Source organism: Nelumbo nucifera, chromosome 3, assembly GCF_055504915.1.
Source record: "Nelumbo nucifera cultivar China Antique chromosome 3, China Antique-T2T, whole genome shotgun sequence".
In the NCBI taxonomy this organism is placed as follows: Eukaryota; Viridiplantae; Streptophyta; class Magnoliopsida; order Proteales; family Nelumbonaceae; genus Nelumbo; species Nelumbo nucifera.
The window spans coordinates 15,961,827-15,986,460 of NC_142651.1; the positions used below are offsets into that span (position 1 = coordinate 15,961,827).

At 38.4% G+C, this 24,634-nt stretch overlaps 1 protein-coding gene across 4 annotated transcripts; it reads right to left on the reverse strand.

The window, feature by feature from the left end:
- Positions 1–1,121: 1,121 nt before the first annotated feature.
- Positions 1,122–24,297, reverse strand: LOC104598182 (serine/threonine-protein kinase VIK-like). 4 transcript variants are annotated; one of them, XR_016083809.1, is made up of 13 exons: positions 23,524–24,297; positions 20,257–20,331; positions 18,107–18,223; positions 6,201–6,295; positions 5,552–5,672; positions 5,366–5,445; positions 4,595–4,654; positions 3,895–4,016; positions 3,699–3,784; positions 3,473–3,588; positions 2,350–2,486; positions 1,750–1,833; positions 1,471–1,608 (listed from the first exon to the last, which is right to left on the reverse strand). XR_016083809.1 is itself a non-coding variant. In XM_088900279.1 (12 exons), the coding sequence occupies exons 1-11, from the start codon at positions 23,851–23,853 to the stop codon at positions 2,360–2,362; spliced, it is 1,329 nt and encodes a 442-aa protein (XP_088756405.1). In that variant the 5' UTR covers positions 23,854–24,297; the 3' UTR covers positions 1,122–1,608; positions 2,350–2,359. The 4 variants fall into 4 exon arrangements, 3 of the variants coding, with proteins under 3 accessions (XP_088756405.1, XP_088756404.1, XP_019053635.1); XM_088900279.1 differs by lacking the exon at positions 1,750–1,833 and having other exon boundaries at positions 1,122–1,608; XM_088900278.1 differs by lacking the exon at positions 1,471–1,608 and having other exon boundaries at positions 1,711–1,833.
- Positions 24,298–24,634: the final 337 nt, after the last annotated feature.

Sequence of the window (24,634 nt, forward strand, 5' to 3'; positions counted from 1 at the left end):
TGAGTAAAGGTACACGGATAAAAAATGAAAACCATGAATATTATGAAAAAAACATTAAAGGAAATAATTGTACAAGTTTCAAAAGGATATAGAATAGAAGGCACTGATTGGTTTGATTGGAACGATAGAGATTACTAACCGAAAAAAAAGTTGAAATTCCACCTATAGATCTGGTTTGACATAAAGGCAGTACTATACCAACAGTCGAACAAAACTTGTACTACGATTCTTTAGAAAATAGAAACTCCGGGCCTATTCATTTGTTATGAACTCTGACATCTGAAATTGTAATAATTACATTAAAAGGTATATTAGTATTGGTGAACTTTTCTTTTTTTTTTTTTTTTTTTCTGAACTTTGAACGCAAAGAATGTTATTCTGAATTTTGAATCTTAAAAATTATCAAATATCCATTTTGACCCCATATACTAGAGTTTTTATTTGTCTTTTTGGGGGTATCATTGAAAAATAAAATGTTGTATGATTGCCCTTTAAGAAATAAGAGGAAATGAATAACCATTTTTATCTTAAAATTAAAATATTCCTCTTAAGAAATAAGAGTTAAGAGGAAACAAACACACCCTCAGCATCATAACTCACAAGTCATAACTAGGACGAGGATCCTGACATTACCTGGAACTGGCAAGCAAGGTTTTTAAAGCTGGATCGGACAAGGAATCATTCTGGGTCTAGTTCCCGGGTTGAACTATCTGACCGTTCTGTTCGAACGGATGGCCTACTGTGACAAAAAATTAAAAAACAAAAAAAAAAATGACAAAAAACCATTCCCAGGTCAAATGGTTCGATGGTTTAACTGCCTGATCAGCAGCAGCTCACTGACCAAATCAACAGTTTTGGGGTAAAACAGAACAGATCATGTGACCGGTTCCACTGTTCGGTCAGGTGAGCAGTTCCTGATTTCTCTGGTCCAACCGTCCGGTCAGGTCCAGTTTTGAAAACATTGCTGGCAAGTATTATTGGATACGAACCTGGATGTATAGACCCAGCTCCTTTGTTCAATCCAAATTCATTAACTCAGAGGACACCATGAAGATGATGACATTTTTCTCGTTCTAACCTTGCGCTTTTAGCTATAACAATATTTAACAGAAGCTTGAAGATTCAGGCATCCTTGGCTTCATGTCAAGGGATTTGTTTCCAATTGAACAACACGAATGAGACTCCTGTTAATCCTGTTTTTATATTTTTGAAACATAATGAAACATTTTCTTTTTAAAAAAAGTTTCAACCTGATCTATTGCGGACAGCGGACCCAATTCTATTCTGGAGTGATGCCAGGTAAGATCATCAGACGTGCTCGTCCAGACGGTTTCTGTCATCGTCCCGGCAATGACCTAAAATAAGAACTGCAGACTTCTGTTGTATGGCCAAGGGCTTCACAGATTAAAAAAAAAAGGAAGAAGCAAGAATGTTCGCTCAAACAGCTCTAACAGGATTTCTTTCCAAAGTCATCTAGCTTGCCATGACCCTCTGATGTTAAAATCCTGTTCTTTTGTCTCTTTTCTTTTTTAAGATCGCATTCAAATTTTCTTCCAGACGAGATCGAATTATCAAAAAGATTGGCATGAGAAGGTACTGTTTTGGTACCTGCATTCATCAATGTCAGTAATTCTGTAGTTACATACTTTACCTTATTAAGGAAGAAAAATATGGGAGGGGAAAAGGGAAGAAACTAACATGCACCAAATATATTACTTCAAAGTACCATCAAAATCTTCATGAGTTTACCAGTTAAAAGAACAGAGGCGCAGAGCTACATGTCCGACCAAAGAAGACCTCTCTATGACAGAAATTTGGAAACTGCAACAGTGACTCGCAAACATATATGATGGATGTATCATGGACAATTTTTCTCAATAAGTTCAGTAAAATCATAGCAAACCCTATTTTACAGCATAAAGGCTTCAGTATTTACAGAAGACAACATAAGACCAGGAATGCTTGCTTGTCCAATGTCTCGAGAAACAGGTAGGTACAGATGATTGCGGATGACAAAGATGATGCAGGACTTTTTAGCCTTACAATAACCAGTTGTACAAAGTAATGAAAGAGAAACTCTTTCCAAACAAACTTCTGACATCGGTACCAAAACCCTCCTTACAAGCTCCTTGAGCAGCACAAAACCCTATTGGGACAGAGATATTTGTGGTACCAAAAGATCTAAGCCTCACATCTTATAAGTAGCAAATTGACCATGAAGATACAGGATTCCATTCACCAAAACCTATTTCACCCAATGGAAAATCTCCCACACCTGGATAAACAAAGGAAGAGGAGTTGATGGTAACACCTAGAAGACATCAGAACATGCTTAGATCCATACAGTACCTTCCACAAATTATGTATTAAAGAAGTTCCAATGATGTTCGGCTGGTAGGCTATCTTTAATCTTTTCAAGTCTCTTGAGTATTTCCAAGAAAGTAGGTCTCTGGTTCATGTCAGCAGCCCAGCACTGCTCTGTCAGCCTAAAGTATCCAACAAAATGAAATCAGTACCTTCTTGTTCATGTTTGACCAAGGAGATGCTAAGAGATCAAATAATGTGCTAACATAACAAAGATGTCTCCATCTAAGGGGGATGAGGAAGAAAAGTAAAATCAAGGGCATTGTAGAACAATGTGTCGGCCACCTGATGTAGACAGAGAAGCAAGAATCAGTGGAGAATTAAATCAGTTTTCCAATTGCTACAATTCAGAATTTTTGTCTAATTGGGATTTTTTCAAGTTTTTGAATTTATTTTTTAGTTTCTCAGTGTCTCAGGAATAGGGTTTTTTTCTAGAAATTTACTGTTCTTAGTAAAAGTCAAAATTATTATTTATAGATTATAGTAACTTTTGGACTTAATATTTATATGGTTGGATCAAGGCTTAGTTGAGAGTTCAGTTAGCATATTCTGGTTGTTGATAGATTTTCTCTCTTTTTCCCTTTCTCACTTATTTCTTCTTCTAAGTGCTCTCTCTATTTGCTATTTACAGCAAGAGTTTTCTCATTCTTCCTAGTCTCTCGTTCATTCCTCTGTGGACAGTGAGCTGTTTACGTACTTCACCTAATTCTTCATCCTTAATCAAACCAAATCATCTTCCTTCACCCTACAAAGCCCACCACCATATCTGAAATTTGTAGGACACCCACCCCTACCTGTTCTACATCACCACCTCTTGGATGGCCAAATAGTCATAAAGTCAATAGATGCCTAAAAACTCCAAACCGAACCATCCATTGAAAAAAAAAAACCTGTGATCACAACAGGGTAGGTTGAGTTTTTGCAGAAATGCTAAATTATTAGATGATGTTCAAAGCATTTGATTTTTGTTACTTCTGTTTTATCGCATATCTAAGAGGTGGCCCAACTAGTAAAGAATGTTGACCATTTAGGTGGAACATAATATGTTAAAGCACAAATTAACCACTTTCAGGTCCCAAAGAGAGTAAATGTTCTATAATTCACATACTCTTTCAGTTCAGCACTGTAGCTTCTAGCACGAAAGACAGGCCTATGACCTTCTGCCATGTGTTTGGCTGCTTCATAAGGTTCATAGTTGGTCAATGGAGGATCCCCTTCTAGCATCTACAGTAAATGTTGTAAAAATCATGTAATAAAGCCCAAATTGAAAAAAATAAAATAAAATAAAATAAAACCATATTTCCAATGCATAGCCACAACATAGAAGCAATTACCTCATACAATATCATTGCAAAAGAGAAAACGTCAACCTTTTTATCATATTTCCGATGCTTGAAAACTTCAGGAGCCATATACCGATCTTTTGTAGTGCTCCAAGGAGAAACAAATGAGGATGATGATAAAAGAAACTATTGTAATAGAACAATTTCAAGTATAGAAAAATGATAAATCCTTTAATGCAATACTCACAGCTTCCAGTCTCCCCAGTCATCTTGTACACATCATGAGAATTCTGAACCCTGATTAGTTTGCTTAATCCAAAGTCCCCAACCTTCAAATGATCTGCACTCGAGTTAACCAAAAGTACATTCCTAGAAGTTCAATCAAAACAAGATGTCAACACCACCATATTCCTGATAATTGAGGATAAGTCACGGGGTAGGGATGTTTCAAGAAGTTAGGACTTTGGACTTCGGGCAAAGTCATAATTGTTGCTGAAGAGACTTCCATTTACTAAATAACTTTCAATGTACATAGATCATGGAAATCTGCACAGCAGTTTGTGTTGATTATTTATTTACTTTTTATCCATTCACTGCCATTGTGTTTGAATGGAACCTGGAATGATTGTGGTTTTCTATTGCATTTGAGAAAACAAGACCATCTTGAAACAAAGTCATTTCCATTTTCTTAAGAAAGAAATTAGTTCTGCCCAGAAATTAGTCCGTTTTTCTCGACAATCAGAAATCTGAAACAACTCCATTGTAGATGATAACACTGGGTTCAAATGCTATTGGAAACTAAAATGAAATTGTTGGCTTTAAGTTCCATCCAGAAATGTAATGATCCTCAAGAATGAATTAATCAAGTCCCCCAAATAAGGGCATTTAGAAGACAAAACCCTGCTAAAATTTTCGGCACAAAAAAAAAGAAAAGAAATCAATCTCACCTTGGTTTTAAATCACGGTGAATAATGACATTTGGTTCATTATGTAGATAGGCCATGCCCCTGCCAAATAAGATCAAATTAATCATAATAACATTGAGATTTTACTGAATGAACTTCCCTTGAAAAAACAAAAAGAATGTTCATTGTATATCTTAAGTTAATGCATTCCCTAACACTACATAAACCTTTTTAATTCATGATGCCTTTAGTGAAAAATTGTCATTGTATCAAACCACCCCAGCCTACAAGGTATGGATATCATCTATGCTTAAAGCTTAATAAATTAAAACACCAAAGCTGAAGAAATTCTTCTTCTTGATCATAAACATGCAAAGTATGCTAACCCATCAAAATGAAAAAAAGCAAGGCATATAACACTTGATTCAGGCACTCAACTTGAATTGATGTAATTCACATTCTTATTTAACTTCTACATGATTCAAGCTGGATATTGGCCCCACGATATTGTTATGAAATTCTGATGTATTAAACTGCACATGGGGAGTTTACATAGTAAAGTTTCAAGCAGCAAGCCCATTTAAATGGAGGTCAATTCAAGATTTTGAAATATCTAGCAATCCCATGACTACATCATACATTTCCCTCTTACAACCATGATTACCTTCATTCCTCTCAAAGAATTGTTTTCTCACATCAGTATTCACTAAACAGCCATAATATGAATAAAATGGCCAAACAAACTAATGACGTTAGAAGCATGCAACAACCACCATTTCTAGTTAGAGGAGGAAATATCAGACTCTGAAGTACCTGGCAATGTCTAAAGCAAAATTTGTGGCTGTTGATGTAGAAAGTGAACCTTTTTCTTTGAGGTACTGATGGAGATCACCCTGATGCAGCAGTTGCAGCAAAGACAAATTGTCAATATTTTTCAGTTGTCTTTTAGAGAAACATCTCAAACTGGAATACAAAATGGAAGGAGAGAATTAATTTTACCCCTCTTAGAAACTCAGTAATTAGCATTAAAGGCTTTTTTTCAGTGACAGCTCCAAGAAATTGAACAATATTAGGGTGCCGCAGCTTCACCAATAGATTGACCTCATGCCTGAAGTCCTGGCTGAATCATGAGAACATACGAACAATAAGAAATATTCACTAAAAAAATGAAAACCTGCCACATCATAATAACCATTATTTTCTCTGTACAAGTTTCATTGTGGAGGCCTTCCATTGAACTTAGGGTTTACAATGTGAGAACTCCCTTCAAGTTCAATGAAATCATTATTCCTGGAACAAAAGGATCAGTGTATTATAGTGTTCAATGGATACATTGGTCTTCAGTATTGGTTAAATGCAGACTGTAATTCCTTATGTAGGTTCTGAACCCATTTGCAACTGGGATGTTCATTGTATTAATTTATCAATGAACGTAATTACTTTAACAAAATATCTTCGTACATTTCATGCCCTCAATATGTATGCTAATGTTGTTTGATGGATATAGAAAGAAACTATCATCAAAGAGTGAAGCATACAGAGCGATTATTGGGTAATAACTTGTCACCTTTCTCTTGTAATCTTTCTTTTTCTTTAATGAGCTTTCTTTCGCTTTTCAAAAAAAAAAAAAACATACAGAGCATCTTACATCACCAATCTATCATCAGAGAGAGATGGAAGAATGCGTTTCACGGCAACTGGTGTTCCACGCCAAAATGCCTTTAAAATCTCACCAAAAGATCCCTACAAGAAACAACTATAGTAAGCAAAAGCAAATCTTGCAGTGTATAAAAATACAGCCAGTTTTATGTTGTATATGAAATCGTGTGAATTTTCAGTCAGAGACCAAAGATGAAAACAAATATATCTGCTAGGGAGACATAAAAGGAAACTTTAATTTCCAGAATAAAGGGCATAATCATGTATCCAATTTCACAATAACTCTGTATTCCTCTAACAGCAGATATGGTATACATGATCACTGTAAATACAGATCAACATCAGTTTCTTGTCATCTGTAACTCTGTAAGTACAGATTATCAATGGAATACATGCATATATGGCCAACATGCAAACATGGGAATGATAAGTGATGGTCCTGAAATCCCTTATTCTGAAAACTAACAAAGTAGTTGATATATAGCAATAAATAGTCCAACTTACCATATTTTTTGACCATCAGAAACAACACTGCAAGTGGTTATAGATGGCCCTCAAACCAATTTGAAACAAAGGACAACATATTTGCAATATATAGCTGAATAGATGTTATGCTTCCTCTGTTATCTTTTTTTCCTTTCTCTTTTTTCTTTTTTCTTCTTAAAGGGGAAAAATCATCATTTTTTTTTATCAGAAAGAGAATTTGGAATTATATTAAAAATATGAATCTGGTTATTACAATGAGAGGGTGTATCCACCCAAAGTACAAATCCAACCAACAAAGTTACAAGATTACAATGGTGCCCAAAACAATTGTTGCCTATATACCCCTTGTTTTTCTAACATATCGGCCATCCCATTTGCTGGCCTTCTAACCCAATTGAAAGTTATGTTCAGCTCCTGCTTGATGCTTTCTATTTCCCTAAACTCATCCCTATAGATCCATGGCACAAGTTGCTTACTCCTGGTCCAAGAAATGATCAGCATTGAGTCTCCCTCTACTTCAAAGTGCTAAAATTTGATTGCTTAGCAATTCATAATCCTTGTAGTAATGCCATCGGTTCAGCCTTTATTGGAAATGAGTCTAAATCATATGGGGAAGGACTTGTGGGAGCTGGAAATGCTACTGACAGCAGTTCATTTCAGATTACCACAATAAAGTTTGATGGACCAAAGTATTTGGAATGGGCCCAATAGGCCATGGTGGCCATTGGAGGAGGAGGATAGTTGGGGTATGTGATGGGAGACACAAAGAAGCTAGCACAAGAGGATCCTTCTCTTGCTAAATGGGTCTAGGAGAATTATCTTGTTATGACTTGGTTATGCAATTCCATGCAGCCCCATACCAACAGAAACTATCTATGTGCAAAGACAGCTAAGGAGACTTGGGACAATATGAAATAAACATATTCTCAAGTCTCAACCCCTTAAAGTTGCTAGATCCTATGAATTGAAAAATGAGGTGAATAATCTTAAATAGGGGGAGAAACCTCTGCCAGTTTATTTCTCTACCCTAAAATCATTATGGCATGAAATTGATTATCTTAAAACAATTGAGTGGGAGAGCCACTCTAACTATGACATTGTGAGACAACTGCTCACTAGAGATAGTGTCTCTTTATCTCAGGCCTACTCTCTAATACATAGTGAGGAAAGTAGGAGGAAGGTTATGTTACAAATTTCATCTGTGGAGTCAGCTTTAGCATCCATAAAGCCGAAGCCTGGAGGTGATAAGGAGAAGGAAGGAAAAAGGGATGTGTTTTGTGACTACTATACTAAGGACACTTGTTGGAAGCTTCATTTTTTTTTTTTTTTTTTGAGTAGGTAAGGTCAAATGGACTGAGTACAAAGCAAATGGAAAACTTAAACTCAGAGTTAACTGACAGCCAAGAAGCAAGCTTAGACACTGCAGCCTGAATTAATTCCCCCGAACTTCTCACTTTGTTGCAGAAAATTCTGTTGTTTCTTTCAGTCCATAAAGTTACTAATACAGCCACAGGGGTGGTTCTCCAGATCAGATTACCCTTTTTCTTCAGGCCCGGCAAATTCCAACAGCACAAGAGATCCTTAATTGAACCAGGCATAACCCAGCCCAGCAGACCCCAGTTGCTTTAAGAAAGTGCTCCCAAATTCTTACAGAGATCGAACAGTGGATGCCAAGGTGATCAACTGTCTTTGGCAAAAGCCCACATAAGCCACAGCTAAGGTCTGAAAGCTGAACCCCTCTCCTAATCAAATTAGCTCTCAACAGGCACTTATTTAGAGCCATCACCCAAATCAAAAAATTATGCTTAGGTGGACTGACAGAATTCTACACCTGCTTGCTTGGAAAATCAGAATTACTTGCTCTACTCAACTTTGAAGCCAAAGATTTAACAGTAAAAACACCATCTCCACATCCACTCATCCTCCATATTAGCAGAGATAGATTGCCTTTGTAACAGTTGCAGAAGTGCCAACAGCTGACCCATCTCCCAGTCAAAAAGATTTCGTCTAAAAAGGGGACACTAGGAGATTGATTCCCCAGTCACATCATAAGAATCAACCACTGAAGCCTCAGGGCTCAGGGCACACTAAAAAAGCAACGGAAAGGCTTTAGCCAGGGGGGTGTCTAAACACCAGGAATCCTTCCAAAACTTTAACCTGTCTCCCCTACCAATCTTGAGAGAAAGGCCATCAGAAAAAGTCGGGAAAGATTTCAAAATTCCTTTCAAGAGTGAGCACCCCCAGCTCAGAAAGGGATCCAAAGATTTCCAATTACCTCATATTTCGAAGCAATTAGGGTCCTCCACCAAGCATTCCTCTCGACACCAAACCTCCAAAGCCATTTACTGAGGAGAGAAGAGTTGAAAACCTTCAGCTTCCTAATACCCAACCCACCATCCTCCATAGGGAGCCAGACCTGATCCCACTTAACAAGATGTATTTTTCTTTCTTCCTCCCACCCTCTCTACAAGAAATTTCTTTGAAGAGATTCTCGATTTTTCGCTACTTTGGAAGGGATGGGGAAGAGGGATAAGAAATATGTAGGTAGGTTAGAGTACTTTTAATGAGAGTAACTCTGCCCCCTGATCAAAGATATTTGGCTTTCCATGAAGCCAGTTTCCTTTCCATCCTTTCTACCACAGGATCCCAAATAGCACTCGAGGTACACTTGGCACCTAGAGGGAGCCCAAGGTATTTCCCGGGGAGATGATCCACTTTACATGCAAAGACTTCAGCCAACTTTTCCAAGCAGTCCACTTGGCCCACAGGAAAAAGAACACTCTTTCCCAAATTTACTTAGAGCTCTGAAACCACTTCAAACCAGCACAGGATCCCCAACATACTCTCCAACTGATCTCAAGAAACACCAATAAAACACAAAATATCATCTGCAAACTGTAACATGTGCAGTCCCCTTGCCTAATACCCCTTTAGCTTCAAAGAAACCCATAACTTGACCATTGATCAAAACTGAAAACTTAGGGGAAGTAACAAAAACTTTCATCCAGTTCCTCCATTTTTGCCCAAAATTCATTTGTGCAAACACAAAGTCCAAACATCTCCAATTCACATGGTCATAAGCTTTCTCAATATCCAACTTACAAACCTGGTCTGGTGTCCCAGATCTTCTCCTAGAGAGTCAATGAGTTCATTAGCAATAAGAACACTGTCCAGCATATGTCTCCCTGGAATAAAGGCACATTGACTTTCAGATATTACACTAGATAAAACCTTCTTCATCTTCTTAGCCAGGACTTTTGCCAGAATTTTATAAAAGCTATTGAGAAGACTAATAGGTCTAAAGTCTTTGATGTTAGCAGCCCCGGCCACTTTAGGAATGAGAAAAATAAAAGTGGCATTAATACTTCTCTACAAGGAGGCACTACTATGAAAATTCTGGAACACATTCAACACATCTTGTTTAATGAACTCCCAACACTTCACATAAAACAGGTGTGTCAAGCCTGTTTCCATCTTATCAATTGCTTCTTTAACTTCCTCTTCAGTGAAAGGTCTTTCTAGAAAAGCTTTCTGTTCATCAGAGAGCCTTTTGAAATGGGTGTGAGCAGGAAGAGGTCTAACCGACCAGGGTTCTGTGTATAGCTTTTTATAAAAAGAAGAAGCCAAAGCTTTGATCTCAGCAATCGATTCACCTATTCTGCCCTCACTCTCTAACTTACTGATCTCCTTAGCTCTATTTCAAGCATTGGCCATTTTGTGAAAGAAGCCACTATTCTTATCCCCCACCTTAAGCCAAGTAGATTTAGCTCTCTGTCTCCACCTGATTTCATCTCTAACAGCTAGTTTATCAAAAGGCACTTCAGTTTGACTCCTTTTCAGCCTTTGATCATGAGAAATTTGACCAGATTCTTTATCTCTATCCACCTCTTCAATCACACTAAGACATGCCTTTTTTTTTCAGTTTCAAAGGACAGACTATTCTCTAGCTTCCAAATTCTGATTTTTTTCTTTAATTATCCCCAATTTTCTGGCTAAAATGTGGGAGCTAGTACCATTTACTTCGCATTCATTTCAGATTCTGTCTAACAAGGGTAAGAAGCCTTCTTCCTCAGTCCAAGCATTTTCAAACCTGAAAGGGACCTTAACTTTCTCAGGAGAGCCACAATTTAACTGAATTTGGGCTATGGTCTGAAGACAGGTCTGGGAAGAGCAACTTGCTTGAAGGAGGGAAACAACTCATCCCAATCAGAGGAAACCAGAAATCTGTCCAACCTAACCAAAGTAAGATAATCTTGGTTGTTTGTCCAGGTAAAATTAGCACCCACCAGCAGCAGGTCTATGAGCTCAAACCTGTTAATAAAATACGCGAACATCTTCATTGCCCTTGATCTTCTACCCCTTGTGTTTTTCTCTTTGGTAGACAAAGTCACATTAAAATCCCCTCTTATAACCCAGGGACAACAAGATGCCCTCTAGTGCTTGCTAAATCCTCCCAGAGTTCACTTCTTAGGCTATTTTCTGTAGGACCATAGAGATTTGTGATTTGACATACCCCCCCCCCCCCACACACACACTCTCCATATCCATAACCGAGACTGAAAAGGCCCCAATTTTGTGGGACTTAACATTACATTTTGTCAGGTCCCACATGATTATCAAACCCCCCGCACTACGGTTTTGAAAGCCACTTCACCTTCCCATTCCCCCAAATACTGCAAATTGTAGATGCATCCATCTGATCTAATTTAGATTCTTGAATAAGAAGTACTTGAGATTTAAATCACTTGAGGAAATCGCACACTACCATCCTCTGCCTTGCCGACCCTAAACCTCTAATATTCCAAGATAGAATTTTAAACTACATTCAAACAAGAACAAGAAAGCCCCCAAGAACAACCCCCCCCCTTCCTCACTTAAAAATTTTTCCTCCCCTTGAGGGACCTCCAACACCGCCTTCTCATTAAGCCCCCAAGTTAATCTTAGCATTTCTTTGTTTTTTTTTTCGACGTTGGTCCCCCTTTTTTTGCAGTTAGTCTACCTCTTTCTAGAAGGATTCTCTGTTCAATGCCTTCCAAATACTTTATTGTCTCCCCTTCCAACCCCTCCATTGAAACCCTCAAGAATTTTCCCAACTCCAACAGCATGAAGTTCACCCATGAAGAAGGAGATGGAATAGTGGCTTTCAAAGACTTACCTCTCCTGGCCAAGCCTACCACCCGAGTATCATCTTCCCTCACCACAGGCATAGATTCTCCCATCCGAGAATTATCCACAGGAGAAGGAGTTCGCTCCCCATCTTCGCTAACCCCTTGCAACTGTTCCTATTGAACAATGTCTTCTCCTTCGTTAAGCATCATTGCAATCGGAGCCACCTCCATCACACCGTCTTCCACTTGAGCATCCAGGAGTTGTTCTGTTATTGAAAAGGCCCCTACTCCTTTTCTGGAACCCTTTTCATGATCAACTACTAACTGTTTTGGAGGTGGTAGATGGTTCGAAATTGACCGATTCTTAGTTGGTGGTTTAACAGGTTGGCTCAACCAGTTTGGACCAGACAGAACTGGGGTTAACTCCAAATGGTCACAGCTTGGCGGTCTAGGCTCACTAGTAGCTTTGACACCATGATCCAAGACCGTCTTGTTAAGGAACACCTAACCGAGGCTTTTAGATTTGGGCCTTGAGACTGCTCCACAGCATTACCCCCCACCTCTTGTGGCCCCACTCCATCCCTCATCTTATTAATTTTCGTCAACCCTGTTTCCCTCTCCTCACCCAATGCCACCTGGCATTCCACTATGCAATCTTTAATTAAAATTTTCAGCTGCTCGATATTAAGGCACAAACCCCTAGAATTTGAATTCAAAACCTAAGGAGTCGTCCCTCCTGACTTTCCCTCTACCAAAGCATCTTGACCATCCAAGACTAGGCGCATCGGACGGTTCCCACATTCCCTTCTTCCCTCAGCCCCCACAACCTTCCTGATATTCTTGTCCGGCGTTTCACCTACTCCGCCCTCTTCAGCACCAGCGAAGACACCTCATGCCCCTTGGAACATGAACTCTCCCCTTTTTCTAGGATTTTACTTCCTCCTTTCACCTTCATCCGGACCCATTCACAGGTCGCAAGCTCACTAGGGGAGTCGTCAGTCTCCAAAAATCCACCACATGCATCTCCAATCGCTTGGATTATACTTGGGCACTAGAGGATTAGTGGCAGGCCAAAAACCCTTATCCACCACGAATCCCCACCTTCTTCCCCTTCCTCCACCTCCGAGTAGAAGACGTCAGCACTCGCCCCCCACCAATCTAGGAGGATACAATATCTATTCCAAAACCAAGGGCCATTCCTGAGAATCCATACCTCAGTTGATTCCAAAAAGACTTAAGAATAAGAAAGGGAATGCTAATGTAGTTGTAACTACAGGAGCTACATCCACACCCAACACCAGATCCAGTTCTCTAGATGCATTGGCTATGATTAAGGATGCTTTGACTCAGTTGGAGAGTGAAGTGAGCATCTCAAAGCAGTCTCATTCTACTCCTGCTCCACCCACTTCAGCTTTTGCTCAATCAGGTACACGGGCTACTACCTATCATGCCTTAACCCTAAGTAGCACTAGCCATTTTTGGGTTGTAGATTCAGGAGAATCTGATCATATGACCAGTTTGTCTTTTCTATTTCACTCTTATTGGTTGTCCTTCGATAGAGACAAAGTGTCTATTGCTAATTGTTCTGTTGTTCCTACTTCCAGCAAGGGACATCAAAGTCTCTGATGCCATTTCTTTAAACCTAGTTTTACATATTCCTAAGCTAAGTACTAGTCTACTTTCAATCAATAGTATCACTAAACATTAGATCTGTTTAGTGACCTTTTTTCCCTGATCATTGTGTTTTCCAAGATCTGGCGACAAGGGTTGTCGCACGACTGCAACAAGTCAAAGGCACTCACGACAAGACAACCAACAAACTAAGCAAAACACGTCAAACTAGCTCTGACGTCATCTGCGCCACGTTGATGCAGGAGACCCATGTGGGGAAGTAGCACACGTGCACCATGAGAATCCTCGAACGAAAGGAAACTCTGTCCTATGAAGATCTCACTAGTAGTCCTGACAACTGACATCGAATCAAAGATCCCCTTTTTTAATAGTAATCAAACCCATTTTGGCTCCTTCCTTTCAGGGCCTTGGGGTCTCCCCTTATAAAAAGAGGAATTAACTGTGTTCAACACATGATTCTGTCTGAGACCCCTGTCTACCTTTTCTACCTAACATCCCTCGGCCTTTCTTTTTCTTTCGAGGAGACCACCATACTTAGCCTTACCACCCCACTTATAGTTCCTATACATTTATGGGGGGATGCCATTCTCATTGTAGTTTATCTTATTAACAAGATTCCTTCATGGGTCTTGGACATGAAAGCTCCTTTAACTTGTTGTATCCTAACAAGGAGCAGTTTTCTATTCTTCCCAAAAAAACCTTTAGATGCACCTGTTTTGTCCAAATATTTGGGCCTAACCATTCTAAATTTAATCCTAAGGCTGCAAAGTGTATTTTTCTTGGGTATACACAAAGTCAAAAGGGGTATTGATATTATGATCTTATTTTAAGAACCTGGTTTGTATCTATGGACGTTACCTTCTTTGAAGATGTTCCCTATTATCCTAGAGTTCCATCTCAGGGGGAAAGTGGTAAGCAAAGCATTTTTCTCATGAAGTCCCTTTGCCTATCCCTATAAATGAAGGGGAATGTAATGAGGTGAGTTGTCAAAAGTGTAAAGCATTGAAGGTATTTCACAGACGACAGTGGAGACAAGTTGGTATTAGTAATGAATAGTCCAAGCCTGTTCCAGTCTCCTCTACAGCACCAGATTTAGGTATTACCTCCTCTTTACCCACTCCTACTACAGAGGACATACCTACTACCTCTACTGAGCCTCAGCCTCCCTTAGATGATCTTGACCTCCCTATTGCATTACGCAAAGGAAAGCATCATTGTACTTCATCTACTACCCATTGTATCTCCCATTTTCTTTCATATGACCACCTTCATCATTATATAATTCCTTTTTAGCTTCCATTGTTGCCATTCGTATTCCTAGAGCTGTGTAAGAAGCCTTAGTTGTACCTGAATGGAAGGAAGCAATGAAGGTCGAGATGGATGCCCTTGTGAAAAATGATACTTGGGAACTTGTGAATCAGCCAAGAGGGAAGAAACCTATTGGGTGTAGATGGATATTCACAGTGAAGTATAATGCCGATGGTACAGTTGAAAGATATAAGGCTAGACTGGTTGCTAAGGAATACACACAAACTTATGGTATTGATTACTTGGAAACCTTTGCACCAGTTACCAAAATGAACACCATCATTGTTTTGTTGTCTCTTGCTGCTAATTTCTCATGGCCATTGTTTCAGATGGATGCCAAGAATGCATTTCTAAATGGCGACTTGCAGGAGAAGGTGTATATGGAGTTGCCTCCTAACTTTTATGATGTAGAGGTCGTCAGGTCGGTAAGAAAGTCAGTAAGTTGAAGAAAGTTTTGTATGGTCTAAAACAATCTCCAAGAGCATGGTTTGATAGATCCAAACTTACTATAGAAAGATTTGGCTATGTTTAAGCCCAATCTGATTACACTCTTTTCATTAAGGAATGCTATGCTTTGACTCTCCTAGTTGTGTATGTTGATGACATCATTGTGACAGGGAGTGATATTGATGAAATTAATTCTCTTAAATGGTTGCTTATCAAGAGTTTGAAGTAAAGGATATGGGTGAGTTGAGGTATTTCTTAGGGATTGAAGTGGCAAGGTCCAAGCATGGCATTTTTATTTCCCGAAGAAAGTATGTTCTTGATCTCCTAGAAGAAATAGGAAAATTGGGTGTTAAACCTGTAGATACACCTATTGAGCAAAATCATAAGATAAATGCAAAAGATGGTGAACCTCTTGAAGATAAAGGTATGTATCAATGGCTTGTGGGAAATGCCTAACTCACCCTAACATTTCTTATGTTGTCAGTGTTGTTAGTCAGTACATGCACTCTCCCAAACCAACTCACCTTCTTGTTGTTGAAAGGATTGTAGCCTATTTGAAAAGGTGTCCAAGTCGAGGTATACTTTTTAAAAATAATGGCCACATGAAGAATAGAAGTATACACTGATGCAGATTGGGTAGGACGTACTGATGATAGGAGATCTACCTCAAGGTATTATACTCTTGTTGGAGGAAATCTAGTTTCTTGGAGGAGCAAGAAACAAAATGTTGTTGCTCGCTCCAGTGCTGAACCTGAATACAGGTCTATGGCTAATGGTGTTGCTAAAATGTTATAGCCGAGATCACTCCTTGAAGAATTGAGGGTTGACTATGAAAGACCCTTGATGATGTATTGTGACAACTAGGCAACCATTAACATTGCTCATAACCCAGTACAGCATGATAGAACCAAACACATTGAAGTTGGTAGACATTTCATCCAAGAGAGAGTTGCCTCTCAAGAAGTATGTCTTCCTTATGTAGCCTCTGATATTAAGCTTGTTGATCTCTTCACCAAGGCAATCACCAAAGTCAAGCTTGAGACAGATATAAGCAAGTTGGGAATGAAAAATATATTTCCCAACTTGAGTGGGAATGTAGAGAAAATGTTTGATCAGCTTGTGGTCCCAGTTTTATTATTCCTTGATGATATATTTTTGTTTTATATTGCTCTTAGCATGTGTTTATGTTGTTACTATCAACAGGGGTATTCCTATCATTATACATCTTTTATTTTGTGTCTAATATAAATAGCACCTGGGGCAACAGATCAGATTAGATTGCCTACACCTTTTTTTCTATTCTTTCTTCTATGCTCTCTTCTTCTCTTCTCTTCCATCTCTGTTCTTCCTTTCTTCTTGCTAAATCAGGTTTGCACCTCATTGGTTTCAGACAACTGTTATTAAGCATGTGAGGGTTAGTTTTTCAAATTCAAAATTCAGATGGAAATGAATGTTCTCCAAATGTAATGATTACATGCAAAAGGAAAAAGAGAACTGGAAAAAAAAGGTCAAAATCTAGTCTTTAGATTGCATGGAGATGGAGGTATTACCAAGATCTAAAAATATTTCAAACTAAAAACTATTCCACCCCTTATATATTGAAATAAGTGGAGCTATAGGAGAGTAGAAATCCTTCTCATAAAATTTCTTTTGCACCATGCTATAGTTTTGAGGTCCCAATAAGCAAGTTACATGATTGATATCATTGATCAAATTGCTTCACCCTAATGCAACTTCCTCATATAGTTAATATGGTTTTGCCTCCCCAAATCTTCTTAATATATTAATAATAGAAGAAACATGTGCAATGCATTGGCTTAGGAATGGTAATTTCTACCCTACCCGATGGGTACCCGCCCCTACCCTCCCTGACGGGGAGGGCTTTTTGGCTTGAAGGATGGTTTTGGGGCAGGGACGGGTTTTGGGATTCTACATTGCGTATGGGTATGGGTACGGTACGGTATTAGGCTAAAACCCAACCTTCCCCAACCCACATATTGTTGGAAAAATGGAAAGCATATAAACTTTATGTACTAGGTGTTGAATTTAATAATATTTTTAATTTTATGTAAAGGATAATTGATAGTTTTTGTTTTTTGCATTTCTTAATCAAATAATTGGAAATTTTGTTATATATTTGTGTTATTTTACTTATATATTGCTTATATATGACAAGAAATAATAGGAAATTAGATGTGGGTTCTAAACCCAACCCGCCCCTACCCTTGAATCCGGAGAGGGTTTTGCATTTTCATGTGCAGAGAGGGTTTAGATTCTCAAAATCCAACCCACTATGGGTCTTGGGGCGGATACAGGTTGGGAAGTTTTGGAAGGCGGGTAGGGTCTAGAATTTTACAAAACCCTCCCCGAACCTGCCCCGTTGTCATCCCTACATGATGGGCTCATGCTAAAAGATGCCCTCAAAAGTTTTTATCAACCTAGAGGAGATGGTTATCAACTGTGCAGTAGACATGATAAAAAATTGGTTATCTACTCTCATGTTTTAGTGGAAATGAACTATCATCCCTTTTTTCAATATAGATATTTTTGGGGTCCTTAAAGGTTAGGTAAATGTACATAAACTCTTTGTACAGAGGACCATACATGTATATCTTGTTTTCAGTTAATACAATATACTTTACCTTTTTCAAAAAAAAAAGAAAAAAGAAAAAGAAAAGATGCCCATATTCTTAGGGGAGTGCTTACATTCAGCTTCCTAATAAAAGGAAACTGAATTGGTTGTGGGTGAGTTTCAATAGCCCCATGTTTAAATTTTTTAATTTTTAAATTCAAAAAACACAAAATTCTAAGGGGGTTGGGAAGCAATTTGAGGATGAGAGTGAGAGAGTAAGCTGACATGGACAACTGCATTTTATATGTACAATATAGATTTAAGAACAAAATAAAATCAAACCTTTCCAATGACACTTGAATTTGAGAAGTCCAGTTCAGAAGGGTCAACTTCCCAGTCACACTTGTTTGGCAGAGGAGGTCGAACTGGCTTTGGTTCAAAATGGCTACCATTTTGACCCTACAGTAGAAACCTTGAATTAAAGCTCCAAAAAATCACTTAGATTATAAAGCAATCCACATCTTATTAATATAGGATTTAATAGCCTATTCTTTAGAACAATGCACATCTTGTTGTCAATATCTTGATGGATGAATTTAATAGGCACACTATTACCATCAAACATGGCAGACAACAAGGTTCAGCAAGAACTAAGCACCAATACACCTGCTTAAGCATAACTTTTACAAATAAAATGCTCCACGACAGTTTCATGGAAAAATAGAATGGATTTTTAGACAGTCCATAGAGGATTGGTCTAATAGGCTCTTGCAGCTGATGGGCTTTTAGATCAGCAAGAACTAAGAACCAATTTGCATAAGTGGTTCTTACAGATCTTATTTTCCTTTCCCAGGAGTCTATCTATAATCCCTTAACTGCTATGATGTTACCCTCCTAGGAATCTATCTTATTTTCCACTACAGCACCTTCATTTTGAGGCATTAAGTTCATTTGATTTGTGCTGGATTCAGTGAATCTGATTTTATTTATAATACACTAGTGGGTAGTGCGGCCCTATATACAAGATGGAAAAAATCAAAGGCAACTGTTTTCAATATTTTTATCAATATAGAATTTTATTAATTAAAATATTGCACAAAATCTATTAAACTATTAGCTTATCTAAAATAAATATTTCTTTTATAAAGTTGCTTAGGTTATAATGCATGACCATGTATCTGAGAGATTAGAGAGAGGTTTTTAAATGGAACCAGATGTTTAGGATCATAGAAGGAAAAAATGCAATGTCTTGGTTGTAAGGAAACAAGGAAAAAGGGAATGTGAAGAAGGGCAAAGTTGACATTGAGGTCCTCCCTCAGTGACATAACATGAGTAAGAAAAAGTCCAATGGAATCCATCAGTCAATGATCAAGTCAAACTAAACTTTGATATGGCTGCAGCATGGGAAACCCTGGGCGTTAAGCATAGGAAAGGTTTTAGAGATTATTATGGACCTATATTGACCATATACTTGGGATCTATAGGCTGAGAATTCTACAAAAGCTGAGTTTATAGAAGTATTACAAGGCTTATGGTTGGGGACTGGGAAGGTTGCTGAATGTTAGAAAGATATTGGTAGAAAGCAACTCTAGAGTGGTAGTGGATTGGCCAAAGAACAACAACCAAGTCTTGTGGCAATACTGGAACACCATTGATCAGCAAACTTTTTGGCTGATGCCTTGGCCAAACATCTGGTAAATAGGGAAAATCACTTCTGGTACTGCTGAAGATTGTAATGTAACAGCAAAGAAAGGGTCAGGTGGCAAATTCCAGCCTAGTTGAGGGATGCTTGGCATGCTTGTTATTAATACATTGTCTTTATCATATAAAAGTTAATACTTACCAAAGGTCATTACCCAATGTTGGTCTCAGCTATCCGAGGTCTTGGGAGGGAGGGGTAGACTAGATATGGTCCTAACCTTTGGCATTTTTTTTTGCACAAAGTGGCCGCTCTCAGACTTGAACTCGCATCCTCACACTTTCCATCCCAAGATTTTACCATTACACCATGCAATGGCCCCTAAAAGTTGACACCTGCTGATCAAAAAAAAAAAAAAAGAAAAAGAAAAAGAGCATCCCAACAGTTGAGACAAGATGTAAATTACAAATGCCCACATAGCACAAAAGAAAAAGGAATAAACTACCCAAGTTACATTGAAGTAATGGCTAAGCATGGACCATAAATTTGAAGCCTAGAATCCAACTTTTGTTGAAGGATAAGAAAGGTACATGCATTTATGAATAGTATACCAGCTAAAACAAATGAGAATACCATCAATAGGGTCAAGTCATGGCCAAATGACATCACTTGTGCTACCAATATCAAGTATGCATCAGCACATAGAAAGTAAAAACAAATTAAAAATTTGTCCTAGAGATAAAACTAGTAACAGTTGCAAGTAGATTTCTGAAGCATATCATGTATATAATTAAGGAAGAGGGAAATAATCAAAAAGTTACAAGCCAAATTCCAATGGAGAAAGAGAACTTACATAAGATGAACCACCATATGATTTCAACAGCTCAATCATTTTGTGTTTCTTGGCTCCTTCTGCATCTGCTAAGGGCTGTGATGAGGGACAAAACTTAAGATAATAAATACACCAAAGAAGTTGGCACTGATCATGCAAGAAAATACTATGGAAAGAATGCATATTACCTTATTTAAAGTAAATTGAAGTATTTAAGCATATAATCTAAAAGACAAAGTACAGACATTATAAATTAGTTCTACTGTGTTAAATTAATAACAAGAATAAAGTACCATGGCACAACAATGGAAAAGTTTTCTGCCCCTTCTATAGTAAAAAAAAAAGAAAACAAAAAAAATGATAATGTAAGAACACAGAGAACATCACATAATTTCAGAAGCAGAACCTTTGTGGGTAATTTCCCCCAAGACATGCAACCAACTTTACAGAAAGCCAAAACCTCCACAAGCTTTAAAATGTGACTTCATGGAAAAGAATACCACTAAAAAACTTCTTTTATTCCTTGAACATCTCAAATGGACCAATTGTGTAATTTTATGGTGGAAATGTAGACTGAAGAAAAATAAACTTCTGAAATGTTTTTGTATCCGAAGCTCTTAATAAGTAAATCTATTGTATATCTTTTTTTTCTAAATCATTGGCAGAATATCCAGAATACAGTTCATATCAACAACACCCTAATATATTGGGATTGATTTCTTTTCAATGAAGTTTCCTTTAGAGAGAATACAATATCAAGATCTCAATGTATATTGCAAAAAGTCAGAAACTTTCTGGATCTTCTGTGGTCATTCACAGTTTTGTTAGACTCATGTAGGATTTCGATGGAATCTGCATTGATGGCAACAATTTAGTGAAGCAAAAAAGCTCTAATAGGGAGCAGAAGCAGAACACTAACAAGGGGGTGGACTAAGTTGGTCAACAGGGTTTCTGTTGCCAAAATCAAGCAATTGTAAGAAAGTACTAACAATGATGACTAGTTAAATAACTACGATGATAAAAAAGAGAATAATCTGCATATGATAGTTTGCAGTGACAAAGCAAGCAAAAGAAAAAGGAATGGTCAAACTAAATTTTGATCATTGCTCTACTGCTAACTGAGGACATATGCTGTCAGTGGAGCTTTTAAGTTTGAAGGGCCATGAAGGGGTAATTTTCCTCATATACTCAAGTCTAATTGGCTTTGGTAACTTATAAGAGATGAAATTTCTGTTGTGATGTAGGATTTCAGGTCAATCTATTCTTTGGGTCAGCATTTCAAAAACTGCACCTGGCTGGGCAGTTGAGCTGAAGCCAGAAACCAGACAGGGTCTCCTAAGTCAGAACCTTTTAACTGTTTTACCAGTCCAGACCAAGTAAACTTTTTCTTAAACGAGGAAACACTTAGGCTTCAGGTTTGTCCTCTGGTTTTTTTTTCTGAGAAAAGGTATAATTGTATTAATCAACCGGGTCCACCTCAAACAAAGGCCATCCTCAAAAAAGTACAATCAGATGTATCCTCTTTAAAACCTGTGTATAGACAACCAACTCCTAATGAACTCTATAGCCATGTTGATGACCTTAGCTTCGGAGGAGGCTTTGTGATCGAAAATCCTACTGTTCCTTTCAGTCCACACTGCCCACAGAATTGCCAAAGGAATAGAGGACCAGCAAATTTTCCCTTTCCTTTGTCACCCCTGGTATATGCCAAGCCTCCAAGCATGCTTTAACTGAGGCAGGCATGCTCCAGCTTACCTTTAGGATCTTTAGAAAATAGCTCCAAATTACTGTTACAAACTTGCAGTGTAAAAACAAATGGTTAACTGCTTCCATTTCCACACTACAAAGACTGCATCTCAAGTCATTGCAAATAAAGCCTCTCTTCAGCAGCATCTCTTTAGTGAGACACTTCTCTAAAGCCGCCACCCAAACAAAAAATTTGACTTTTGATGGTGCCACTTCCCCCTAAATGGCCCGGATAGGAAAAGAGGTTTCATTTTCTCCTACTAAAAAGCTGTAGAAAGATTTTACTGAGAACTCTCCTGATCTGTTCCACTTCCACACTCTTGAATCCTGATTTTGTAAGTTCAGAATCTGTTCTTGGAGAAGAGATAGCAGTTCTTATCTCCCCTCAGCACAAAAGAATCGGTTACCAGCACCTCTTTGCCAACTGCCAAATTAAACAGAGTGAGAAACAGCTCTTTGAGAGAGCTCTCCCCAATCCAAGGATCTAGCCAGAATCTGATCCTTCTGCCATCTCCAATTTTGAACCTGATGCAAGTCTGAAATGGGTGGAGGCTCTACAAATTCCTTTCCCCAGGCTGCATCCATAAGTCAAAAGTGGAGGACCACTGTCCCAACCATTATTATCCAGCCCATATTTCTCAGCTATTACCTTCCTCCAAAGGTTATCTGGTTCAGCAGCAAACCTCCGGTGCCAACTGCCTAATAAGGCTAGGTTGAAAGAAGCAAACTTATTGAATTTTATGATAAGGATCTCACCTAGATGGGTCTCTAAAATTGCTTGATTCATTACTAAATTAGGGACTTGTTGTAAAATATATGGGATTGGGAAGAACGAGTTGTAATATCTCGCTTATGCTGCATGGTTATTCAAGAAATACCTATAAACGTGATTGAAAGAAATTCCTTCGTATTTGCTACACCTTTTTAACTTCTCAGCTCAAGACTAGTCACTAGAGGAAAATACAGAGGCCAAAGTGCCAAACTATATATCCATGTGACACGGTACCTGAGAGGGTACTGCCATACTGATATGTTTTGGCGCACCTAGAGGCCACTTCTAGGAGATTGGCAAACAAGTTGGCCAAAAGAAAGTGATTAAACCAATTCACGTACAGAGCCACAGAGGGAGAAGGAGAGACCGAAAAAAGTATGTAATTCAGGCTAAATGACCAAACATATAAGAATTATGCCTACCAAAGATTGAACATTTCATTGTGCGGTATTGTTTCATTGGCAAAATGGGGTAGAAATCTGAATATATTGATGTTAAAGTAGAACCATAAAGATGCAAAGAATCTAATGGCATGAAGCGTCAAAGCACTACGATTTATCAAATCAAGCAATTTTATAATCACGATTTGCGAGAAATTAAAGTCGACTCCAGTGCATTTACCAGAAATTAGAAAGAAAACACATCAGATTTTTCAAACTACGAACCAATTAACCTCTATATTCCAGTTAAATGATCAAATTAAGCAAAACGTAGAGTGCTGACCATGCAGATGGAGTGAGAGAGAGAGAGAGAGAGACTGAATTGTTTACCGTATTTCTCCAACGATCCTGGGCGTTGACGTTGGCACCGTACTCAATAAGGCATTTGGCTACGTCGATCCAACCGTGAAGGGAAGCAACATGTAAGGGAGTCCTGTGGTCGTAATCCCTGGCGTCAACTAGTGACCTGTCTTCCTCCAAAAGCTTTCGAACGGCAGTGACATCATTCTGGTGAGCATGCCAAAGGATCAGCGACGTTCTGCTCACCCGAGCCTTCTCTTTCTGCTTCTCCGCCAGCGTCGTTGGGTATCCATGCGGCGAAAGCGTCGACGGGGAGGGGCCACCTCCCGAAGTCCCCAAGTTCTCTACGTTCCCACTCATACAAACTGGAAAAAATAATAATAATAGAAGATCACCTGATCGGAACAGAGAACGGCTTGTTCTATCCGTCCGCCCTGATTTGTTCTCCTGATTCTCTTGGAATCTGTGCAGAAACTTTTCACTTTTCAGACTCTGTACTTGATTTGACGGCTGGTGGCGAATTTGCTGACAGACTTTTAAGAGAGTAATTACCGTCCTGGTCACAGAGTCACCGTACTGATTCGTCTCTCCAATTTTTTATTCTGCGCCTTTCCGTCTCTCATCGACTTTTCTGCCTAATACCATTCGTCGCCAATAAGAACGATTTTCTGTGGGAAAATTTATGAAATCGGAGTTCCATTTAATTTTTCCTCCTTTTCTCTTCTAAAATTTTCCACGCATTCCAGGAGGTTTTAGATTTCTAATTCCTGAATAAGAAAAATATTTCCCATTTTGGAATACCTTGAATTTCATTAACTCGAATTTTGATTTATTTTTGACTAAACAGAAGTTAAAATCAACCATGAATCTTTGATCTATTTTTATAAAAAAGAAGAATCTCTTTTAATTAGAACTACAACAATTAAATAAATTCTTGAGTTAATGGCGATCCGATTCCACTTTTTTTGCTAACTTTTTCTGTGCTGGGTCAACTCCATATATTCAACTTTGCTTGATTCTGCTCTCAATGATTTAGGATCTCACCCTATGTTATGTGTGGTTCTAGTTTGACGGGCTTGCGGGTGTTATACTTTCAATGCATGGATTATTCGATTGTGTTACTGGGTTGACAAATATGAAA